Below are 21,532 nucleotides of genomic sequence, written 5' to 3'. Positions count from 1 at the left end.
TGTATCTTGCCAGAGCCTCATCAATATGACATCGGCTGTGACTGGGTGAATAGGGACCCTGCTGAGAACATCTCCTCGACTGTGTCCACCTGAGAACCTCACAGACATCAACAGGCCCATATCTGGAGCATGGCAAGGCTGTGCTGCCCAAGGTGACGGCAGCTGTGCCTGCCCAGGGCCATGCCTTGTCCAGAGCAAACTAGCCCCATTCTATGCCTAGAAGTGTTTTATAAACATAAATTCTGTCATTTCTGAAAAGTGCAAAAGGGCTGGGGGTGTTTGCTGCTCACAGAAAGAGAAATGCACGGATTATGATGGACGCAGAAGCAGAGAAACAGCAAGGGGAGGCAGCAAGGTGATGGTGACTCCGTGTGCGTATTAGGGATGCTGTCTAGCAGGCTGTTCAGAGTGGGGCATGACAAAGGGCAAAGCTTCTGGGCGTGAGGCTGGGCTCACCCTGCAAGGGCAATGGCCACCACCAACTGCTGATGCTGGAGAAGAACAAGGGCTACATTTGGTACAAGAGGTGCAGGGGGTGGGAGGACTGATGGCCAGGACCTTCCACAGGCTGTGATGACCTCAGTCCACTGGTAGCCTGGGATGGGCACCAGGAGGTATACCCTTCTGGGGAGCTGGTTGGCCCACAGGGTCCTGAGCAGGATGAAGCCACCAATGGCCCCGGGGGATGGGACACATGCAAAGCTATTCCCACACAGGTCTCATCTCAGGCTCCCAACACCTCCAGGAGGTGAGTCTGGCAGGAAGACCACTTTTAAGAAAGGGAAACAGAGGCCCAGGGAGGGAATGTGACTTGACCAAGTGGGCAGAACTACTGACACTAGAACACTAAATGGGTTGAGAACACGCTTCTGTGAAGGTGAGTCAAGAGGAAGCAGATCTTGGAGAACCAAGGCTACTGGACCCTGAGGACGGTGGTACCCCAATGCTTAAACCATTCAGTGGATGCCCCCGAGGTGGGGTCAGGGTGGCCCCTGACCCTACAGAATACTCCAGAATATGCTTCAGAATTCTCTCCATTCTTTGATGTAGTTGGGCACCCCCTTTCCCTCCCAATCAACCGCCAACACTTCCCCTCCATGCCAACCTCTCAGAACCGCCCTGCTGAGCCCTTCCTTCTGGGCACTTCTCCTGACCTTGGCCAGGCCTCTATCTGCCCTATCACAAATGGTTGGGTGTAGGCACAGGGCAGCATGGTGACTCTTGAAGGGGCTGGGTCCCAAGAAGCAGGCATCCCGCCCCCACTCCAGGCCTGGCCTAGACCATCCCTATCTTGGCCCTGCCAGTCTTGGGCACTCTCTGGGGGAGGATGAGAACTGTGGATCACAGGAGATCAACAACAGCCACCAGCACAGCACTTAACAGCTCCCCCACGTGGCCTGGCACAGACTTAGGGGCTCCTATTTTTGGATAATGCCTCCTGTGCTACCTGCTGTGGGGTTTGGAAAGTTCCTTACCTTTGGGGTGAGGTACTTGGTCATAATTTCCTTCCCTTTCTCTCCCAGTTTTTCATCTGGAGTAACTTCATATTCTGCCTAAAACAGAAGGAGAAAAAGAAAAATAACAGCTTTGCTCATGAGCTTCTTATGGTTACAGAACCTCACAGCCCCTGGAGGAAACCCCCTAGAGGCCACCTGACCAATTCCCTTCTCCTGCAGGGCAGGAAGCCAGGGGAAAAGACCTGGCCATGGAGCCCCAGTGTTCAGTCCAAACTACTCTGCCCTCTCCCACAGATGCTGGGTCTCAGGACGGCGGTGCTCCACACAGACCACATTAGAATCAGCAGGGAGCCCTGAGCAAACACTGATGCTAGGTCCCACACTAGACCAATGAAACCAGGCTTTCCATTGGGCCATGAGGGCTGGCACCTGGGCAGCTGGGGTTGAAGACCACTGACTTAGATGAATCAAAAGAAACTACTGGAAAAATAACAGCCCACCAGACTGGAAGGCCACCAAGAAGCTGCCTTAGGTTACTCAGACCTTGTAAGCTGTGTGATCTTAGACAATTTGCTTAACCTTTCTATAAAATGCAGATGGTACCAGCACCTAGGTATGCAGTGATTATACAGACGGAAGTGATCAAGCTCTTGGCCTGGGGCCTGGCCCATCATAAATAATAATAAAGAGTTGCTGTAGTTACCACCATTGTGATTATTATACTTTGCAAGGATAAACAATAATGTGGATGCCTGGTCTTTTCCAGCTTTTGAGTTTACAAAGTGAACACACACAGGTTTTTAAAGATGTTCTTGTCTGAACGTTGAAACAGCCAGGGCAGTGACGCAGGAGAACAGGGGCTGCCATCCCACTCCGTTGTCTGTAGGTGGAGATCCCGAAGGCCCACGGCGGGAAGGCACTTGCGTAGGGTCGTGCAGCGGGAGGTGGCAGGGCTGGGACTTGAACCTCCAAGCGCAGGGCTTCTCCTCAACCACACCACAGAATTTAGGACTCTGATAACTAGCCAAGCCAGGGGGCCCAAGCTCTAAAGATGGGAGGTCTCCAATAAACAGACTTTTTAATTTTCCTGAATCCCAGAGGGGGCTCCTTTGCTCACATCTGACGCACTTGCCACGTGGATAAAGGGCCTTGAGTCAATAAAAAGCCTGAGTAAGTGTCCCTTTCTCATTTAGACAAAGGAGCTAATTACAAATTGTTTATAACCATTTCAAAATCCACCACCCAAGAATCTGTCAGCCTCTGTCCAAAAGTACAGCTATTTCAAAAGAGACAGGAAATGACACTAGCAGAGACGGACCCGAACTCCTCCCCGGGCGTCCCACCATGCAGTCAGATGTCTGTCCGGCCCTCAGGGAAACCTCACACCTCAGTGTCTAGGGTCTGAATCCTCTCAGACCAGTCAAAGGGAGCACGCAGGCGGCACTCACAGTGACCACAGAGGCAGCCAGGCTCATTTCCATCCACAGTGAGCAAGTGTCCTTGTCTTGCCCTCTCTCTTCTAATGGAGAGCCAAGATCCAGCGATTTTCTCCCATGGAGAAACACGAACACGACAATCATTTAGATCACAGGGAGATAGGGCGGTGTTTCTTTAAGGAATCCCACCCCTCATTTTATAGGGCTGGACACAGAGGCTCAGAGAAGTCAGGGACTTGCCCAAGGTCACAGCTGCCGGGCTGGTGCGCTGGCCTCTGGATTCCCACTGGGTCGCGTGGTCAGAGCCTTTCTACCCAGAGGTCAATTCCTCTTCCACATCAAGATGAGCCTTGAGGGACTGGGGATTTCTTGATGATTTGACTTGATGGATGAATTCCTGAGATGCTTTAAGGTGGCTCTTTCTTCTTGACTTTTTCCTGTTATTTTCTCCCTCTGTGCTCCCTGATGATCTCGTAAACCTGAGTGTGCATGTATGCACACACACACATGCCCACACACAGACACACAGATACACCCACACACATACGTACCCACACGCAGACACNTGCCCACACACAGACACACAGATACACCCACACACATACGTACCCACACGCAGACACACAGATACACCCACACACACATATACCCACACACAGACACACGGATACACACACCCACACACACGTGCCCACACACACACAGATACATATACACACACAGACACCCACACACACACGTGCCCACACAGACACGCGGATACTCACAGACACCCACACCCACACACACACAGGTGCCTACCTACACACAGACACACAGATACACCCACACACATATGTACCCACATGCAGACACACAGATACACCCACAGACACCCACACACCCACACACATGTACCCACACACACTCACACACTCCCATACAGACACCCACATCCACATACACATCCACACACAGAGACACATACCCACACCCCCCCACACACCCACAGACACACACACACAGATACCCGCACACACCCCCACACAAGACACCCACACACCAACACACACGTACCCACACACACGGATACACACACCCACACACACTCACACACCCACACACACGTGCCCACACAGATACGCCCACACAGACACCCACACACCCACACCTACCCACACACAGATACCCCATACACAGACACCCACACCCACACACACTCAAACCCACACACAGACACCCCCACACACAGACCCACACACTCACAGACACACACACCCACAGATACCCACCCACACAAACACACCTGCACCCCTACACACACACGTACAGACACACAGACACCCACACACAGACACACTCCCCGCATGGAGTGCTGATGCCAGGCTCACCCTACATGGCAGGGGATTATTATATCTACACGGTAGGTATTATTAGTTCCAATTTGCAGATGAAGAAACTAAGGGGTCTGAGAGGTTCCAATACAGCACAGCTAGCAAGCAATAGGGCCGCCATGGCGTCTCCAAAGGGGCTGAGCACTCTAGAGCCAGCTGCCTGCTGTTTGCCAGAATGAGAAGCACCCAGGGTCCTGCCGCCCCTGGACAGCCCACCGTTGGTCTGGCACCATGGGAATGTAGCCAGACTGCTCTGCAGGACCCAGGCCCTGGGCAAATGGCCGGCCATCATTTGGGGTAACTCTATACCATCCAGAACACTAGATTTGCACTGTACCAAAATACAGCTGTGAAGGTGGCTCTATTTAACCAAATGGAGGCCTGGGGCTCACTAATCAGCCTCAATAACCAGCTAAAAATACTCTTGCTGTGGGTACTAAAACCCGCGTTAAAAAAACAACATCCCTTTCAGGTCAGCTGCCTCCTGACAGAGGCCCCGCTGGTGGACGGGCATGCAGGTGGCAGCGGGAGCACACGGGGACAGGCCTCCCCTGCTGGGATCAAAAGGCCTTTCTCCGAAGAGTCTGTGCCAGGCCACCACTTGAAGAGCATTTGTGTTGGGAGGCGGAAAACGGATGGAAGGCCTCCAGCTGGGCTTTTCACACTGATTAAGACACCTAGTGACAGGCCATGTCTCCACAGTGACTCCCTGAGGGGAGTCCTGAGAGGCCACCCACAGAGGAAAGGTACCATGGTGGCTCCCCTGGGTGGGCCGAGCTCAAGGCAGATCACACTCCACAGGACTGGGGCCACCCCAGAAACCACAGCTCAAGGACACCCTTGCCCAGGTGGTGGGAGAAAGCTTCAACCAGCTGAAGCCAGCAAACATAAGCAGCAAGTAAGAGTTTGTGCCAACAACCCAGAATTTTACAATGAGATGTAGCTCAGGAAATAGCAGCCAGACAATGATTTCAATGAAAAGAAAGGTAAACCGTATGCAAAGAATGCCCTCGTGACCTCCATCTGCAAAAGAGTCCCTTCCAACCAGAGAGGGAGATGGGCCTTGTGCCCTCCCGGAAACACAGGCCCCTCTGCTGTTCTGATCATTTAAAGCTCTCTTGGCCAGGTGCGGTGGCTTACGGCTGTAATCCCAGCACTTTGGGAGGCTGAGGCGGGTGGATCACCTGAGGTCAGGAGTTCGAGACCAGCCTGCCCAACATAGGGAAACCGTGTCTCTGCTAAAAATACAAAAAATTAGCCAAGCATGGTGGTGGGTGCCTGTAATCCCAGCTACTTGGGAGGCTGAGGCAGGAGAATTGCTTGAACTCGGGAGGCGGAGGTTGCAGTAAGCTGAGATTGCACCATTGCACTCCAGCCTGGGCAACAAGAGTGAAACTCCATCTCAAAAAAAAATAAAAAAGGCCCTCTCCCTGTCCAGAGCTCCATTCCAGGGTGCCAGGGAGCATCCACAACCATCCATAATCCAGATACGTGCCAGGTGCCAACGGGGAAGACACCACCGAATGAGCCTTCTCTCTGCATTGTGATTTATGCCAAACACAGAGGTGGCCTTTGTGGGGAGATGCTGCTCTAACACAAAATGCTGACTATTACATTGAGCTTAAGGAACAAAGAACTTTTGCTACATCTGTGCCTCCCAAAGAGTGGAAACATCTATGTGCATCTTAGTTTACAGCCCTAATACTTCATTCTCTTGGCCTGCCCTAATTGCATCATCAATCTCGGAATTTGCCAGAGAAAATATGTCCTGGCTATGAAGACATATTTCCTTCAGATGCTTTTTAGAACCTGCCACGTTTTCAAAGAAGTCGGCCCCGGTTTAGAAAGGGCAGTCTGGGCTGAATTCCTCTCGGCCTTGGACTAACTTTAGATGTCACCTCCTTCTCCCAGGAGACCTTCTCCTGCCCTGACAGGAAGATGAAGTCAGAGATGCCGTGAGGTCTTGCCACCTCCAGCTTCTGTAATTATCGATGTGGTCAGCTTTTCCAGAGTCCTTGAGGCAGGGACAAGTGACAGGCCTGGTCAGCACAATGTTCACCATGCACCCCGCCGGAGAAACACCGGGATCCACCCCACGGCCCCAGCTTCTCATCTGTGCTGACCACGTGGGCCGCCCCTCCAGAGCCCCTCTAGCCCTCTCCCACCCTGCTGTGGGGGTGGAGCGGTGGGGTGGTTTTCTGCTGGCTCTGTCCCCGCCTGGGCACCACAGGCTCCTGGACCCTGTTCTCCAGGCCCAACCCCTGTGGGCAGCCTTCTCCCACGATCCCGCATCAGTCTCTTCCCTTGGCCCTGCAGGTCAGCGGGTGGTGGAGGCTCAAGGATGCTGCATCAGCAGCTACGGATTTCCCTCCCCTGCCCACGCTTTGCAAATAGGCCCTCGTTAAATTCCTCCATTCACACATGGGGCTGGCCATCCGTTTTCTGCCAGGACCTGGCTGATGCCCTGCAGGGTGCTTCAGACGGGTGGGCACTGGCCTTGCTTCCTTTCTGCTCCTCAGTGAGAATGGCGAGCAGTGCATGAAGGGTGCATCCCCCAGGGGCCCCAGGGTCAGACGGACCTGGTCAACCCCAAAGCCTGTGCCCGCCCTGGCCAAGTGTTCTGTAATCTCTGGCTCCCATCTGAGTGGCCCTCTCAGGCCCCAGTCAGGAGGGATTCACTGGCCCAACTTAGGGCAACAGATGGGATGGAACCAGAGAAGGGAGGGAAGAATGGACTCCTGTCCACGTTGGGTGGAGAATGAAAGTGGTAGGAGTGACCCCAGATTTCCTGAGGTACCACAGCCACCAGCTTGTGAATCGTGGCCTGGCCAGACGCAAACACTGAATAGAAGGCAGGAGGGAAGGGGGCTGCATCTCTCCATATGGTGGAGGGGACAGGCTCGCCTCTCTCAGAGGGAGGGGACACGTGCACCCCTCTCAGGGGAAGTGATAAGCTCCCCGGTGGCAGAGGGTGACATGGTTTGGCTGTGTCCCCATCCAGATCTCATCATGAATTGTAGCACTCACAATTCTCATGTGTTGCGGGAAGGATCCGGTGGTGGGAGGTAACTGGATCATGAGGTGGGTCTTTCCGGTACTGTTCTCAGGACAGTGAGTAAGTCTCACGAGATCTGATATTTTGTTTGTTTTTTGAGATTTTGAGATGGAGTCTTGCTCTGTTACCCAGGCTGGAGTGCAGCAGTACGATCCCGGCTCACTGCAACCTCTGCCTCCTGGGTTCAAGTGATTCTCCTGTCTCAGTCTCCCAAGTAGCTGGGACTACAGGCGCATGCCACTGTGCCCAGCTAATTTTTGTATTTTTAGTAGAGATGGGGTTTCACCATATTGGCCAGGCTGGTCTTGAACTCCTGACCTTGTGATCCACCCATCTTGGCCTCCCAAAGTGCTGGGGTTACAGGTGTGAACCACCGTGCCCGGCCCGATCTGATGGTTTTATAAAGGGCAGTTCCACTGCACATGCTGTCTTCTCTTGTCTCCCGCCATGTGAGACGTGACTTTCGCCTTCCACTATGACTGTGAGGCCTCCCCAGCCACGTGGAATTGTGAGTCCGTTAAACCTCTTTCTTCTGTAAACTGCCCAGTCTTGGGTATGTCTTTATCAGCAGCCTGAAAACGGACTAATACAGAGGGGCTGTCCCATCCCGCTTCCTGTCTGCCCCATCACTCATCTCCTAAGAGCTCAGCCCTGAGTGGCTGCCCCCATCCTCACCCCCACCAGCTGCTTTTCCTCCTTCCCTCTCAGAATTGTTTCTCTGTCCCCACATCCAACCAAGGATCCAAAGGCTACAAGGAAAAGTCTTTAACTTTCCCCATTACTCTTTTTGTTCTAAGTGAAAAGAATCCAAGCATAACCTAGTTCAACAAAACTGGAAGCTCCTGGCTCCTGGAATCTGAGGATGAGCTGAACCAGCTGGGCCCAGAGCCCAGAAACCAGGGACACAAGCACTTCTGGAGCCCCCATCATCTGTGTGTTGGGGGGGTGTGTGTGTTCTCACGATCTCTGGGTGCTGACTGGCTTGTTCCAGTGTAGGAAACATGGCAGTTTCCAGTTCCCAGGGTTTTTATGTTAAGCTTTCTCTAGCAGGGAAGAACTTCCCCTTGAGGTCATCAATTCCAGGGAAAGGATTTGTTGGCCCGCCTTGGCTCACAGACTCCCTCCTGCTCCAGTCAACTGCAACTTGGGGGTGACATCATTAAGAACATGGCAGCTTCTAGAACAGCCACGTCATTTGGGAATATGGGTGGGGCACCCAGGAGACTGGATGATCCCACAGACGTGCACTATATAAACCCATTTTAGAAGTGGCACTTTTTCAAGATAGCCCTGCTCCCGGGGTCCGGCTTCCTAGCTGTTCTGACAGTCTCTATGTGCATCTGAAAAACTATAAGCACCCTCCACTCTCCCCATTTTGGAGGATCACACCAGTGAGAGAAAGATGAAGACAAATACTGAATTCTCATAAACAACAGAAGCAGAATACTTAGCCCCCGGTGAGGCAGAGTGGATCATTTCACAGTAAAATTTCAAATGATCAGGCAGAGGTGACAGGTGACAGCCCACTAATTTTATGTCATCTCCTATAGTCTAGGCTAATTAGCAGCTAGGAAGGTCTCTTAGCATTTCCTATATGAGATTTCATTTGTTGTAACCTCATATTTGTAGTTGCCTGCCTCCAAGGTGGCCTTCAGTAATCCTTGCTTCGTTATTCATGCTCTTGGAAAGTCTCTTTCGATATGAAACAGGGCTAACCAGTGCCACCAGTATGATATTAGGGAAATAGTGTGCATACTCTAAGGCTAGGTCATAGAGGGCATGCAGCTCCTATCATGCTCTCTTGGATTGCTCACTCCAGGGAAAGCCAGCCATGTTGTGAGGGTACTCAAGCAATCCCACGGAAAGGCTCCCTCCTCCCAACAGCCAGCGCCAACCTGCCAGGCATGTGAATAACTGTGGATGCAGATCCTCTGGCCACGGTCAAGCCTTTAGACGACTGCAGCCCAGCCAACTTCTTGACATCTCACCTCATGAGAGACCTTGAGCTAACAGCACCTCACGAAGCCATGCCCAAATTCCTGACCCACAAAACCATCACGTAATAAAGATTGACTGTTGTTTCAAGCCACTATGTTTTGAGGTGAACTAATACTGCGTGGGCCTCAGTGGCTCACGCCTGTAATCCCAGCACTTTGGGAAGCCAACGTGGGCAGATCACTTGAGGTCAGGAGCTCAAGACCAGCCTGGCCAACCTGGTGAAACACCATCTCTACCAAAAATACAAAAATTAGCTGGGCGTGGTGGTGCCTGCCTGTAATCCCAGCTACTACGGTGGCTGAGGCACGAGAATCACTTGAACCCAGGAGGTGGAGGTTGCAGTGAGCTGAGGTTGCCCCACTGTACTGCAGCCTGGGTGAAAGAGTAAGACTCTGTCTCAAAAAAGAACAACAACAACAAAAAACCCAAAGCTAACACTGAACAGATATTTTAACTTGTAGCTGGTGCTGCTTAATTCACTTCCAAATTTTCCTTGGTCAGGTGCAGGGGCTCATGCCTGTAATCCAGCACTTTGGGAAGCCAAGGTGGAAGGATCACTTAAGGCCAGGAGTTCAAGACCAGCCTGGGCAATACAGTGAGACCCCATCTCCTAAAAAAAAATTTTATTTAATTAGCCAGGCATGGTGGCCTGCACCTGTAGTCCCAGCTACTTAGGAGGCTGAGGTGGGAGGATTCACTTTGGGTCCAGGAGTTTGAGGCTACGGTAAGCTATGATCATACCATCATACTTCAGCCTGGGCAACAGAGTGAGACTCCATCTCTTGGGAAAAAAATCTTAATTTTTTTAAATCTTTCATTTAACCAGAAAGCAAGCTGCACAAGGGCAGGAACTCAGTTCCCCTGTTCATTGTGTTCTCCCAACTGCTGGAACAGAGCCTGGCACACAGGAGCCGCCCCATAAATATGCACTGGGTGGATCTGGTTCTCTATCTGCCAAACATCCTCCAATCCCAAAGAGGAGAGACCGGAACACATTAAGTCTCACCCAAGTGTGGAGACAAGATGGTTTCAAATGAGCCAGCACGTGGTCAAGGCTCGCGGGGAACAGGTTAGAGAGAAGTCCATCAGTCTCCAAGATGCCCAAGACCCTTTGGCCTGTGGGGGCTGACCCTAGCCTAGACCCTCTTCAGTCCCCTGACCTGCTGGGCAAGCTTTTTGCCCTCTAGAGACCAGACCTAGTCATGGCTTAGGTCACTGACTCCATTTCTTGCTGAGAGGGCAGCTGGCAGTGGCAGGAGAAAAGTCTTTCTCAGGTTCCTGGAAGACCCTTGACAACCAACACAAAAGGCCGAACTCCCCCTGCAGTCTAGTAAATGATGCACCAACGGTTCTGCTACCCAGAAAATCACCTGGGCTCTCTTTAAAAAACAGCTGCAGTCTTCCACTTGACTTGAGAAATGCAGACATTAAGACTGTGCAGAAGGCTGGGCGTGGTGGCTCACGCCTATAATCCCAGCATTTTGAGAGGCTGAGGCGGGCAGATCACTTGAGGTCAGGAATTCAAGACCAGCCCAGCTAACTTGGTGAAACCCCATCTCTACTAAAAATACAAAAATTAGCTGGGTGTGGTGGTGCGCACCTGTAATCCCAGCTACTCAGGAGGCTGAGGCAGGAGGATCACTTGAACCCAAGAGGCGGAGGCTGTAGTGAGCTGAGATGGCGCCACTGCACTCCAGCCTGGGTGACAGAGGGAGACTCTGTCTCAAATTAAAAAAAAAAAAAAAATACTGTGCAGGAGAGGAGCCTTTCCCAGGGACTACATCAGAGTCCAACGAGGACAGGTTATTTTTAAAAGCTCCACTTGGTAGAAATTCAACAGAGAGATGGGAATGGCATGGATGGCACTGGCCAAGTCAGGCAGCACCCGGGGCGCTACTGTAACACCAAGGACACCGCCACCTCCTCCCTCCTCTGGGTTCCAGTCAGGATGGAAGAAAAAACGGACCTTAGACGAGAAGTTACGCCAGCCCTGGAAAACTCAATAAAGTCTCCGTGCGTAAAAGAGGTGTCCCAGAGGCTGGTCATTTGACGTCAAGATGGGCGATGAAAAAGTCTCGCTAATTCCCAGGGATGCACATGAAAACGCAGAGGGGATGGGGTCGGCCTCTCGTGAGTGGCAGCTTCATTAGGGCAGATGTGAAGAGCATTGGACGCGCTGACGCAGGGAGCCAGACTCACATTTCCTTTCCAAAAAACAGCTCTTGGTACAGGCCCAGAAAGAGGGAACGACGGCACGACCAGAATGAAAATGGGCATCCACTGGATTTTTTTTTCCCCCTTTTCAAACTGACTATAAGTGTCTAACAAAACACGTGGCTGGAAAATTCCACCGGCTCCTAGGCTTAGCCTCACCCTGCTCTGCCTCATCAACTCTCTAGATGGCTCCCAAAGCTGCTGCTGCCTCCTCTTTTCCAAATGGGGAGCAGCGCTTGGTCCGGGGCATCTTTTGTCCTCACGCTTCTCCATCCACGTGGATTTGTTTCCTTGGTGAGCTCCTCCAGCCCAGGGCTCTCTAAACACCAGCTCTATATATGTTGACAACTCCAAGGCTGGGCACAGAGGCTCATGCCTATAATCCCACCACTTTGGGAGGCCAAAGCAGGCAGATCACTTGAGCCCAGGAGTTTGAGACCAGCCATGACAACATAGTGAAACTCTGTCTCTACAAAAAAATACAAAAATTAGCCGGGCGTGGTGGCGTGTACCTATAGTCCCAGCTACTTGGGAGGCTGAGGCAAGAGGATCACCTGAGCTCGGGAGGCAGAGTTTGCAGTGAGCTAAGATCACACCACTGCACTCGAATCTGGGCGACAGAGTAAGACTGTGTCTCAAAAGTAAAAAATTTTTTTAAGAAGTTGACTATTCCCAATTTTCCATTTCCAGCCCAGACCTTTCTCATGAAGCCTGACTTGAATACCCATCTCCCCTGGAGCTTCTCCACTCAAGCATCTGGTAGACATCCCAAGGCACGTGTGCCTGAAGCGGAGCTCTTGATTTTCCCCACAGGGTGACCTTCCCACAGCCTTTTCCTAAATCCATCTTTCTATTTGTTCAGGTCAAAACTTTGAAGTCTTCCTTAACTCTTCTCTCATCCCCAGTCCATCAGAGAATACTGTTAACTCCACCTTCCACACAAGTCTCAAATCCAACCACTTCTCACCACTGCCAGGGGCTACCATGCTGGCTTGAGCCACCAGCTGCTCTCACCTGGACTGCTGCAACAGCCTCCTAGCAGATCTCCCTGCTTCCACCTCTGCCCCTCAAAGCCTGCTCCCAACATGGAAGCCAGAGGGATCATTTAAAAACCTAAGGCACAGATGGGCATGGTGGTGCACACCTGTATTTGCAGCTACTTGGGAGGCCAAGGCAGGAGGATCACTTGAGCCCAGGAGGTTGAAGCTGCAATGAGCTACGAACCCACTCCTGCACTCCAGCCTGGATGACAGAGTGAGACCCTATCTCATTAAAATAAAATAAAACAAAACAAAACAAAACCCCAAGTCAGACCACGCCACTGCTCTGCTAAAAACCCTCCAGTGGCTCCCCCATTTCTCTCAAAGTCAAAGTTCTCTGATGGCACAAAGTCCTACATGATCAACTTCTCTCCTACCCGCTCTGCCCTTCCTCCCTCCCCTCCAACTGCAGACACGCGTGTCTGCAGGCCTTTGTGCTGGCTGTTCCCTGCCTGTAATGCCCTTTCACCACATATTCACTTGACTAACTCCTCCAGCTCCTCCTGGTCCTCAATCAAACGTTGCCTTTTCAAAGACTCCTATGCTGACCGTCCTACTTCATGATACAACCAGCCTCCCCATATCCACACTCCCAACCTCCTTTAACCTGCTCTAGTTCTTCTTTTTCCATCCCAGTTCTCACCTTCAAACAATCCATGTTATTGGCTTATTATCCTCATGGCCTCAGAGGCAGCATGATGCTGAGGAAGGAGCCTGGACCGGGAGCCAGGAGACCTGAGTTCTGGGCCTACCTCTGCCCCTCACATGCTCTGTGACTTTAAGCAAGTCACCAACCTCCACTGGGCCCAATCTGAGCATCACTCAACTGCTAGGTGTGGCATTGCGGGCTGAGGACCATGGGCCACATCTGTGCCACCAAGAGGCTTGGCTAGTGGAGGAACAGGCACACAAAGCCCTCAATGGCTACATTCACTGAGCCTCAGTGCTATTCCAGACATGGTTCTGAGCAGTAAGAACTCATGTAGTCTCTACCTAACACCTCTCCCATCATCAGATACAGCTATATCCCCACTTACAGATGAAGACACGAAGTACACGAGGGGTTAAACACCTGCCCATGCATGGTCTCACCAAGGGATGGTGGCAGAGCCACGATGTCCTGGCATCCTATCTCTGGAGCCTGCACTCTCCATCAATGCACCTCTGCCAGCATGGGGCAGCAATGTGGCTCAGGTGCATGTGAGAAGCAAGCACCCACAGCAGAGGGGCACAGGAGAAGAGACAGGAAGAGGGAGATTGGGAGGACCTCTGTGAACAGGGGATAGAAGGACAAGCAGGCATTTGCCAGGCAAATGGACTACGGGGAGGATTTCAGGCAGGGAGGCCTGAGAGAGCTAGGGCCAAGAGGCTTGAACTCTCCTGGTAAGTCACAAATGCTAGAAGTGGGTAGTGAGGCCAGAACACAGGGCTGAAGAAAGACTCTGGGAAGGCCAAGGGTGAAAAGGTGGGCAGAAGCTGATGCTGGAAGATCTGGTAAGTCAGTTTCAGAACCTGGACTTTATCCTAGATGTCATTACTTTCCAACCCTGGACCCACACTAAACCCCTGGGAGATTTGAAAAATGCCAATAGGTGTTAGAATTGATGGCTAGCCTAGTGGTAATAAGCCTTGTGCCAAACTATGCCCTGCAACTACTGTGTCCCAGTAAAAGGAATCACAGCTCCTCCAAAAAACAATAGATCTAGTATAAGATGAGCCCAGAACCTTGCGTCATATCAGACAGCAAGCAGACTACTGATAACTGCTGGAGTCCAGCCAGGGACTCAAAGCCAACCTGCAGATGCCCCCACTAGCCAGGGATGAGACCATGAGCATCAGTCAGGATAATGACTACGGTACAACAGTACACACGCAACATGTCTAAAACCATGAGTTAAAAACTCTAATTAGTTACTGCTACTAGAGGATGGTAGTGAACCAGTTTGGTATTTTAGAAACATTAATGCGAGAAAAGAATCAACCATTTCCTCTATGAACTTTACCACTAGGTCACCACATGGTCATCAAAAGGAAGTGCCTCTGTTGGCAAATGAAGACGGAATGGCAGAATTAGAATGTTGCCATGTTGCAAGTCCTTTTTAACTAACAGGTTCACATACAGACTAGCAATAGCTGCTACCATTTCAAAAAGAAAGACAACCAGATGGTATATGCCCCCTGATGGAAGAACATGAAACCACTGAGGAAGTCGAATCCCACTCCACACACAAAAAGGGAAACTGAATTTGGTCAAGTTTCTACATCCAACTAGCAATGCATAAGAAATATAGAGGATCCTGGCCAGGTGCGGTGGCTCACGCCTGTGGTCCCAGCATTTTGGGAGGCTGAGGCAGGTGGATTACGAGGTCAGGAGATCGAGATCATCCTGGCTAACACAGTGAAACCCTGTTTCTACTAAAAATACAAAAAAATTAGCTGGGCACAGTGGCGGGAGCCTGTAGTCCCAGCTACGCGGGAGGCTGAGGCAGAAGAATGGCGTGAACCTGGGAGGCGGAGCTTGCAGTGAGCTGAGACCGCGCCACTGCACTCCGGCCTGGGTGACAGAGCGAGACTCCGTCTCAAAAAAAAAAAAAAAAAGAAAGAAATATAGAGGAGCCTGTTAAATGACACTTGGGGATAAGAATACAAAATTCAGACTGTGGGAAGCTCTTCTGTAGGAACAACACATGTATTACAAACGGGGATAGATGGTTAAGGGGGAGCCTAGAGTAAAGAAAACATCAACCGATTACAATGTGTGGACCTTATCCAGACCAATTCAAACAAATACACATAAAATGTATGAGAATGCTGGAAATCTGAATACTAACATTTGATGATAGTAAAGAATTTTTAAAGCTATGATAATACTATTTTTTAAAGAGCTCTTATTCAGAGATACATACTGAAAAGTTCACAGATGAGATAATATATGAAATTTGCTACAAAATGTTACAGAGTGGAGGATGGAGGAATGGATGAAAGAAGATTGGCCATGAGTTCATAATTGTTGAGGTGGGGTGAAGGGTGCCTGGGGGTTCATTACACTATTCTGTCGACTTTACTTTTTATAGCTTGAAATTTTCCATAATAAAAAGTTATAAAAATACTAGGCCCCACCTCCAGAGATTCAAATTAATTGGTCTGGGCTTCAGCTCAGGCTCTGGTGTGTTTTTAAGGCTCCCCAGGTGTTTCTAATGCCCAGCCAAGATTGAAAACTACTGTAATCACTCATACAAGAGGCGCCAAGAATCTGCCCGAAGCCCAAGGCACAGCCTCCCCTAAGCCCAAGGCAGAGCCTGCGGAGGGGAGGGAGCTGGCCTGGGCGGGGTCAAGGAGCCAAGCACATGAGCCTTGATCAGGTTGGGGAAGGATGAGGAGGGGAAGGCATTAAAGAGTGCAAAGATTTCAGTCTCGGGTGACTGTAGGGTGCTGGTCACTGGAACAGGTAATGTCTCAGGGCTGGTAGCTTTGGGGTCCTGGGAGAAAGTGCTGAGTGCATTTGGGACTTACTGACTTTAAGGCGGCCTTTGTGACTTCAGTGGAGATGTCCAGTGGGCAATTTGGTTTGTGAGTCTAGAGATGCACATCGAGATCCTGAAGCAGATACAGAGACTTGAAATCTTAAAGGGTTGTCCCCCAAACTGAGATAGAGGTCGGGATGGCAGCAGCCAATGGTGGCATGAGGGCTTTTAGGAAACAGCAGCCTCTTAGCCCCTGCACCTGGGGGAGAGGGGAGGGGCCTGGATGACTTCACACCCTTCATGACCGCTCCCCATTCCTTCTTCTCCCCTCTTGTCCTCCTTCCTCGGATAAAAACCCAAGGGCAGTTGGCTGAACCAAGGTGCCCAGGCTTCCTGGGCAGGTGCAGAGGAACTCCTGACTATTCCCACAACCTGTCTTAAAAACCCATGCAATCAATCAACATTTGTTAAACAAATGCATAACAAGCACATCCGAAGGAAGCCTCCACGGTGTCAGGCATGTCATCCATGCCAGAGCCCAGTGGAGCCATTGGCAGTCAGACCGGCTTGACAGCCATGCGCTTCATTTGACATTTATTGAGTGCCCATAGATGCTGGGCACTGCATGAGGCAGGTGTGAACAGGATGCCAGCCCAGGGTTCTGCCCTCAGGGAGCTTGCATTCTAATGGGGAAGCTGACAATAAACAATTGTACAAACTCACAAAAGCTGTGGAATTCTATAAAATGGGTTCTCAGCTGGAGGAAGGGGCCACCAGATCCAAGAGCTAGGCCTAACTTCCCCAGGCCCTGCCTCCCATAATAACCCAGACTTCCAGAATCAAAGAGCTGATAGGGCTCCACTTTATAGCAACAGCAACTAAGGTCCAGAGGGGAGGGGGCCCACCCAAGGTCACCCATGAGTTTAGATCCTGAGACAATTTTGCATTCCTAATCAAAGTCTGTAGTGGGAGTTTTGTAAGCACTCTTCTAAACCATGAGGTCTATCTTTTCCTTTGAGCCAAAACAATCACTGATCACAGAGGACCACACGACCACAGGAGCAGGAACTTACCACGGAGTCCAGGAACTGAATGTAACACTCCAGCCCAGGCCTGGTTTCACAAAACTGCCGGAAAAGCAGCCTCCCGATTGGCTGCTTGTCACATAAACTGCAGTAATCTCTGTCTGGAGACAAGAAAAGAAGAATGTGATGAGACCCAGGAGAAGGCCAGGCAGGGCCTTCTTGTCATTCCCTCACCTGGGCTCAGAGCCCCAGATGGATGGAGTAAGGTGACTGGCAAACTCTCAGAACCCCTTCTTCATTTCATGGTCTCTGCAGACTCAGAGAGATGTCAGTGTAGAAGAAGGCACCAGTGACGACCCAGCCTCCACTCCCCACTCCACGCCCCCGGTCCAATGCTCTGATTTCTGTATGGACATGCCAGCAGTTCTGGGGACTGTGATTCCATCTCCTTGGTGGCCATTAAGCACATCACATTCTCTGATTACAGTGACTGCAGGCCTGTAATGTAAGCCAGTTGAATCAGAGTGGACCGCAGACTGCTTGGGAACACTGGAGCAGAGGCGCTCTCTTCCTCTGGAGGTCATGGTGAGTGGGTGTGAGGCCAGGTGCTGCAACAGTGTTCTTGACACTGCAAGAGAAGCCGCTATGAGGATGAGGCTGACACATCAAGGAGGTGAGAGCTGGGAAATTACAGGAAGTAGTAGTGTTGGTGCCCTGGTGATGTCATGAATCTCTGGATCAAACCATGCCTGTAGCTCAAACCACATCTGAAAAGCTGATTTATGAGACAACACAATATCCTTGTTTAGGGCAGTTTGAACATTTTTAGAAATTACTTGTAATTCAAAGCATCCTAATGGATACATTTTTAAAAAATCATTTTTGCCCAACTGGAGAAAAGCCCAGTCTTAGGACGCTTCAAATTATGAAAACCCTGCCTTTTCCAGTTAGGCACTAAAGGCACGGAGACAGGAAGTCACCCGCACTTACCCACTCAATAGCCAAGAGGATTCGAAAGAGCAAATACTGCAAGACTCCCACCAAGAGGCCCAGAGACCACGGTGCTAGCCAACAATTTGCTGTGTTACTTCAAACCATTCACTTGCCCTCTCTGGGCCTCTGTGTTCTCTGAAAACCAGAAGGGCATGCTGTAGTTGGGATGGGGGCCCCTTCCCTTTTGGTTCTTCCTGCAGTGATGCTAAAGCCTCTCCAAGAAGTTCTCTCTGGCCCGGAAGATACTCGAAGGAACCACTGAAACATGCTGCCTCGGGCTCTCTGGAGCACCGAACACTAGGCCATCGATTTTGCAGCTGCACGGGACACAGTCGGGTGAGTTCATGGGAAACTGGGAAGAGGGCGATAGAGCCTGGGAAGGAGAACAACTTGGGGGAAAGGGATGACTACAGTCTACTTGGTGTAAAGGAGGTAAGATACCAGCCCCCTAGAAAGGATTTCTCTTGAGATATGCCAGGCAACAAGGGGATATGAACACAACCACTGCGCTAGCACACTTGGATTCTTAGTCTCAAAATGCTTATCCATAGGATGTAAAGCTAAGGCTTGCCCGCAGGGAGGATCTCGTGGTAGCTGTGAGTGTGAGTGTGGGCTCCAGAGCGAAACCACCTTGGTTTAAATCCCAGCCCATTGCTCACTGCCTGTGTAACCTGGGGCAAGAGGCTTGACACTGCCCCTCAGTTGTCTAGTTTGTAAACTGGGGACAGTGAGCGGACCTAACTCCTAGGACCGTCCTGAGGAATTAATAAGACAATACATAGAAAGCACTCAAACCAGACGCTGGCACATTAATAAACCCCATTTCTCATCGTTATGGATGTGATCATTGGTCTGTTCCATCTCCCTTTCCTTTAGGGAACCTCCTTTCTCCCAGTCTGTACCAATTCAACCCATGCCTCTGAATCTAAAAAGGGAGCTGAGACCTCCCACGCTACGGAGACAGGCACGTGACTCAGTTATAGCCAATCAAAAGGCCTCTGTCTCCTGGCCACAGTGCTAAGGTCATGGATAGACACGTGACTTAGTCATAGCCAATCAGAGGCCTCTCTCTCTGGCCATGATGACAGGTTCAAGGGTGGCCATGACTCAGTTCTAGCCAATCAGGTCAGGGCCTGTGATCCATGGGGGCCCTGGAGTCCTCCCAGGGCTTTTGCCAGAACTTCCAGGAAAGATACTGTCTGTTCCCTGGGATGCCAGGAGGGTTTTTCGGGATGACTGCTCAGCCGAGGGCTGCTGAGACTGCCTTCCCCCACGCAGCGAGAGCCCACGGAGGACGCAGCCGGCATACAAGCGGAGCTGAGCGGAGAGAGGAGCCCTGAAGGCAGCCCCTCCCTCCCAGGCATTTATTCACCGCACGGGGACACGGGGACACGGCGACATGGCGACACGGCCTCAGCACTCCACTGTCTGCCTCCTGGAATGGAAAGAGCCGCCGCCAGGCCCACTTCTTTCATGGGTAACCTGCCTGAGGGCAGGGTTTTTTCTGGAGGAGTTCGCCAGATCTAAGTAGCTTATGTAGAAGAAGGCACTCTAAAACGTTTCATTCTATCCCGAGTGAGTATTTGGATCAGCGTGGATGAGCAACCTGCCAAGTCCCCTCTTGGCCCACTCCCAAATGGTTTTGTGGCTCCAACTAGCCCTGGACTGCAGCCTAAACTCTGCCCTTCAGCCGTGGGCGCAGTCTACACCGCTCCCAGCACAGATGGTTCACAAATAGCCACTTCAACAAGCATTTAGCCTCAGTGTATGCCAGGTTCTGACGGGGAGGGGTACCTAGGGATGTGGTCCCAGCCCGCAGGGAGGTTGGACTCAGACTGGAGAGGTCAGCAGGAGTGTGTGTGGGTGAATAGACAAGATCTCAAGTGACAGTAATAAAATGTCAAGCTAGATGAGTGTGATCATCAGCCACAGTAGGGAACCTGGTCTCAGCGCCTGTGACAGGTCTGCAGCCTGCACCTGTTAGCACAATGCCCTGCAGATACAGCCTGCATTCCCGTTGCCTCCCACTCAACACAATCCCCCAAGGGGAGGAAAACAAACCTTTGCATCTTTTCCCAATCAGCCGAGTTTTTCCCAGCACAAACACAGAACCAAAGTACCTTGTGTCAAATTCCATTTGTAAAGTGGAAGTACCTTGTGTCAAATTCCATTTTTATTCAATTATGGGAGAGAGCACCATGCTGCTTATGTGATTTAAGCAAGGTACCCCACTACCCCCACCTTTTCCAAAAGCAGTTTTGAGATTTCGTGTGCCATATTGTGATCCCTTAAGGGTTCATCTGACAGATTTTTTTTCTCTCCATATGGCATTTGCTGTCAGTATGGAAACAAGGCTGTTATAAACTCACAGCACAGTAAACACCATGCGATTCCGACACAAGCTGTCAGCACCTCAGTTCTGAGCCTCTCCCAGCTGTAGAGAGGATCCCAGGCAAAAAAAAAAAACTACTCGTTGGAAGCCTAGAGAGAAATAAAAGGACCAGTAATGATCTTTTTAGATTTTCTTCTTCACCTCAAATAAAGATAAATGGGCCCATTTTCTGAGCAAGCACACACACAAAAACAAAATCATCCCCAGTGCAACATTTGCAGTTCCTATAGAAATGGATAAGGAGGCCACAGAAGAAAGAATACGAATTCGGGAATGATCAAGGAGACAGGAGGAGGCACAAATCAAAGTTCTTGATGTATCAAGAGTAAACCCGAGGTATAGGTTGCTTCTACAAAGTCAATGACATTGAAATTGGAAGCATGAAAAGCTCTACAATACATGCTTGGAGTGGACCCTTTCTGATCTGTTTCAACAGAAGCTGGCAATGTTGCTGAAATCCAGCTTGGAAGGGGGCCTGCCCACAACCTTTCTCCCAAGTGTGGTCTGTTGGGGTTGGTGAGGAGAAACACCTAGGACAAGGGCAGAAGACTTTTCTCTCTGTCTCCAAATCTCTTTAGGGGTGGGAGAACACTGGGATGCTGTACACACAGGCACACACACTGTCCACACACACGCACGCACACACATGCACACACATGCGCACTTGCTCTTCTAGAATATGGAACTCCGGCTTTCCATGTGCCTCATTGATCTTTTCCTCCAAGCCAGAAAGAGGCTGCTTTATGTAAGACATCTGGGAGTAGCGGCCAGGCACGGTGGTTTATGCCTATAATCCCATCACTTTGAGAGGCCGAGGCGGGCGGATCACCTGAGGTCAGGAGTTCGAGATCAGCCTGGCCAACATAGTGAAACCCCGTCTCTACTAAAAATACAAAATAATTAGCCGGGCGTGGTGGCAGGCACCTGTAATCCCAACTACTTGGAAGGCTGAGGCAGAAGAATGGCTTGAACTTGGGAGGTGGAGGTTGCAGTGAGCCAAGATCGTGCCATCGCACTCCAGCCTGGGCGACAAGAGTGAAACTCTGTCTCAAAAAAAAAAAAAAAAAAAAAAAAAAAAAGACAAA

The 21,532-nt window shown here is 50.8% G+C and overlaps 1 protein-coding gene across 2 annotated transcripts in view; it reads right to left on the bottom strand.

Annotated features, from left to right (window-relative positions):
- The window catches only part of GRK5 (G protein-coupled receptor kinase 5), a 248,779-nt gene that overhangs the window by 56,606 nt on the left and 170,641 nt on the right, over positions 1-21,532 (bottom strand). Inside the window, exons 1-3 of one of the 2 annotated variants that reach the window (XM_025397144.1) lie at positions 19,542-19,613; positions 17,111-17,223; positions 1,476-1,553 (exon numbers count right to left, since the gene is read on the bottom strand). In XM_025397144.1, the coding sequence (XP_025252929.1) occupies positions 1,476-1,499 (24 nt within the window). In that variant the 5' untranslated portion in view covers positions 1,500-1,553; positions 17,111-17,223; positions 19,542-19,613. Of the gene's footprint in view, positions 1-1,475; positions 1,554-17,110; positions 17,224-19,541; positions 19,614-21,532 lie in introns of those variants that run through there. The other variant, XM_025397143.1, reaches the window with a different exon arrangement.

This window comes from Theropithecus gelada, chromosome 9 (genome assembly GCF_003255815.1).
Source record: "Theropithecus gelada isolate Dixy chromosome 9, Tgel_1.0, whole genome shotgun sequence".
Taxonomy (NCBI): domain Eukaryota; kingdom Metazoa; phylum Chordata; class Mammalia; order Primates; family Cercopithecidae; genus Theropithecus; species Theropithecus gelada.
The sequence above is the reverse complement of the archived record's forward strand: the minus strand, read 5'-3'. Positions and strand labels throughout refer to the sequence as shown.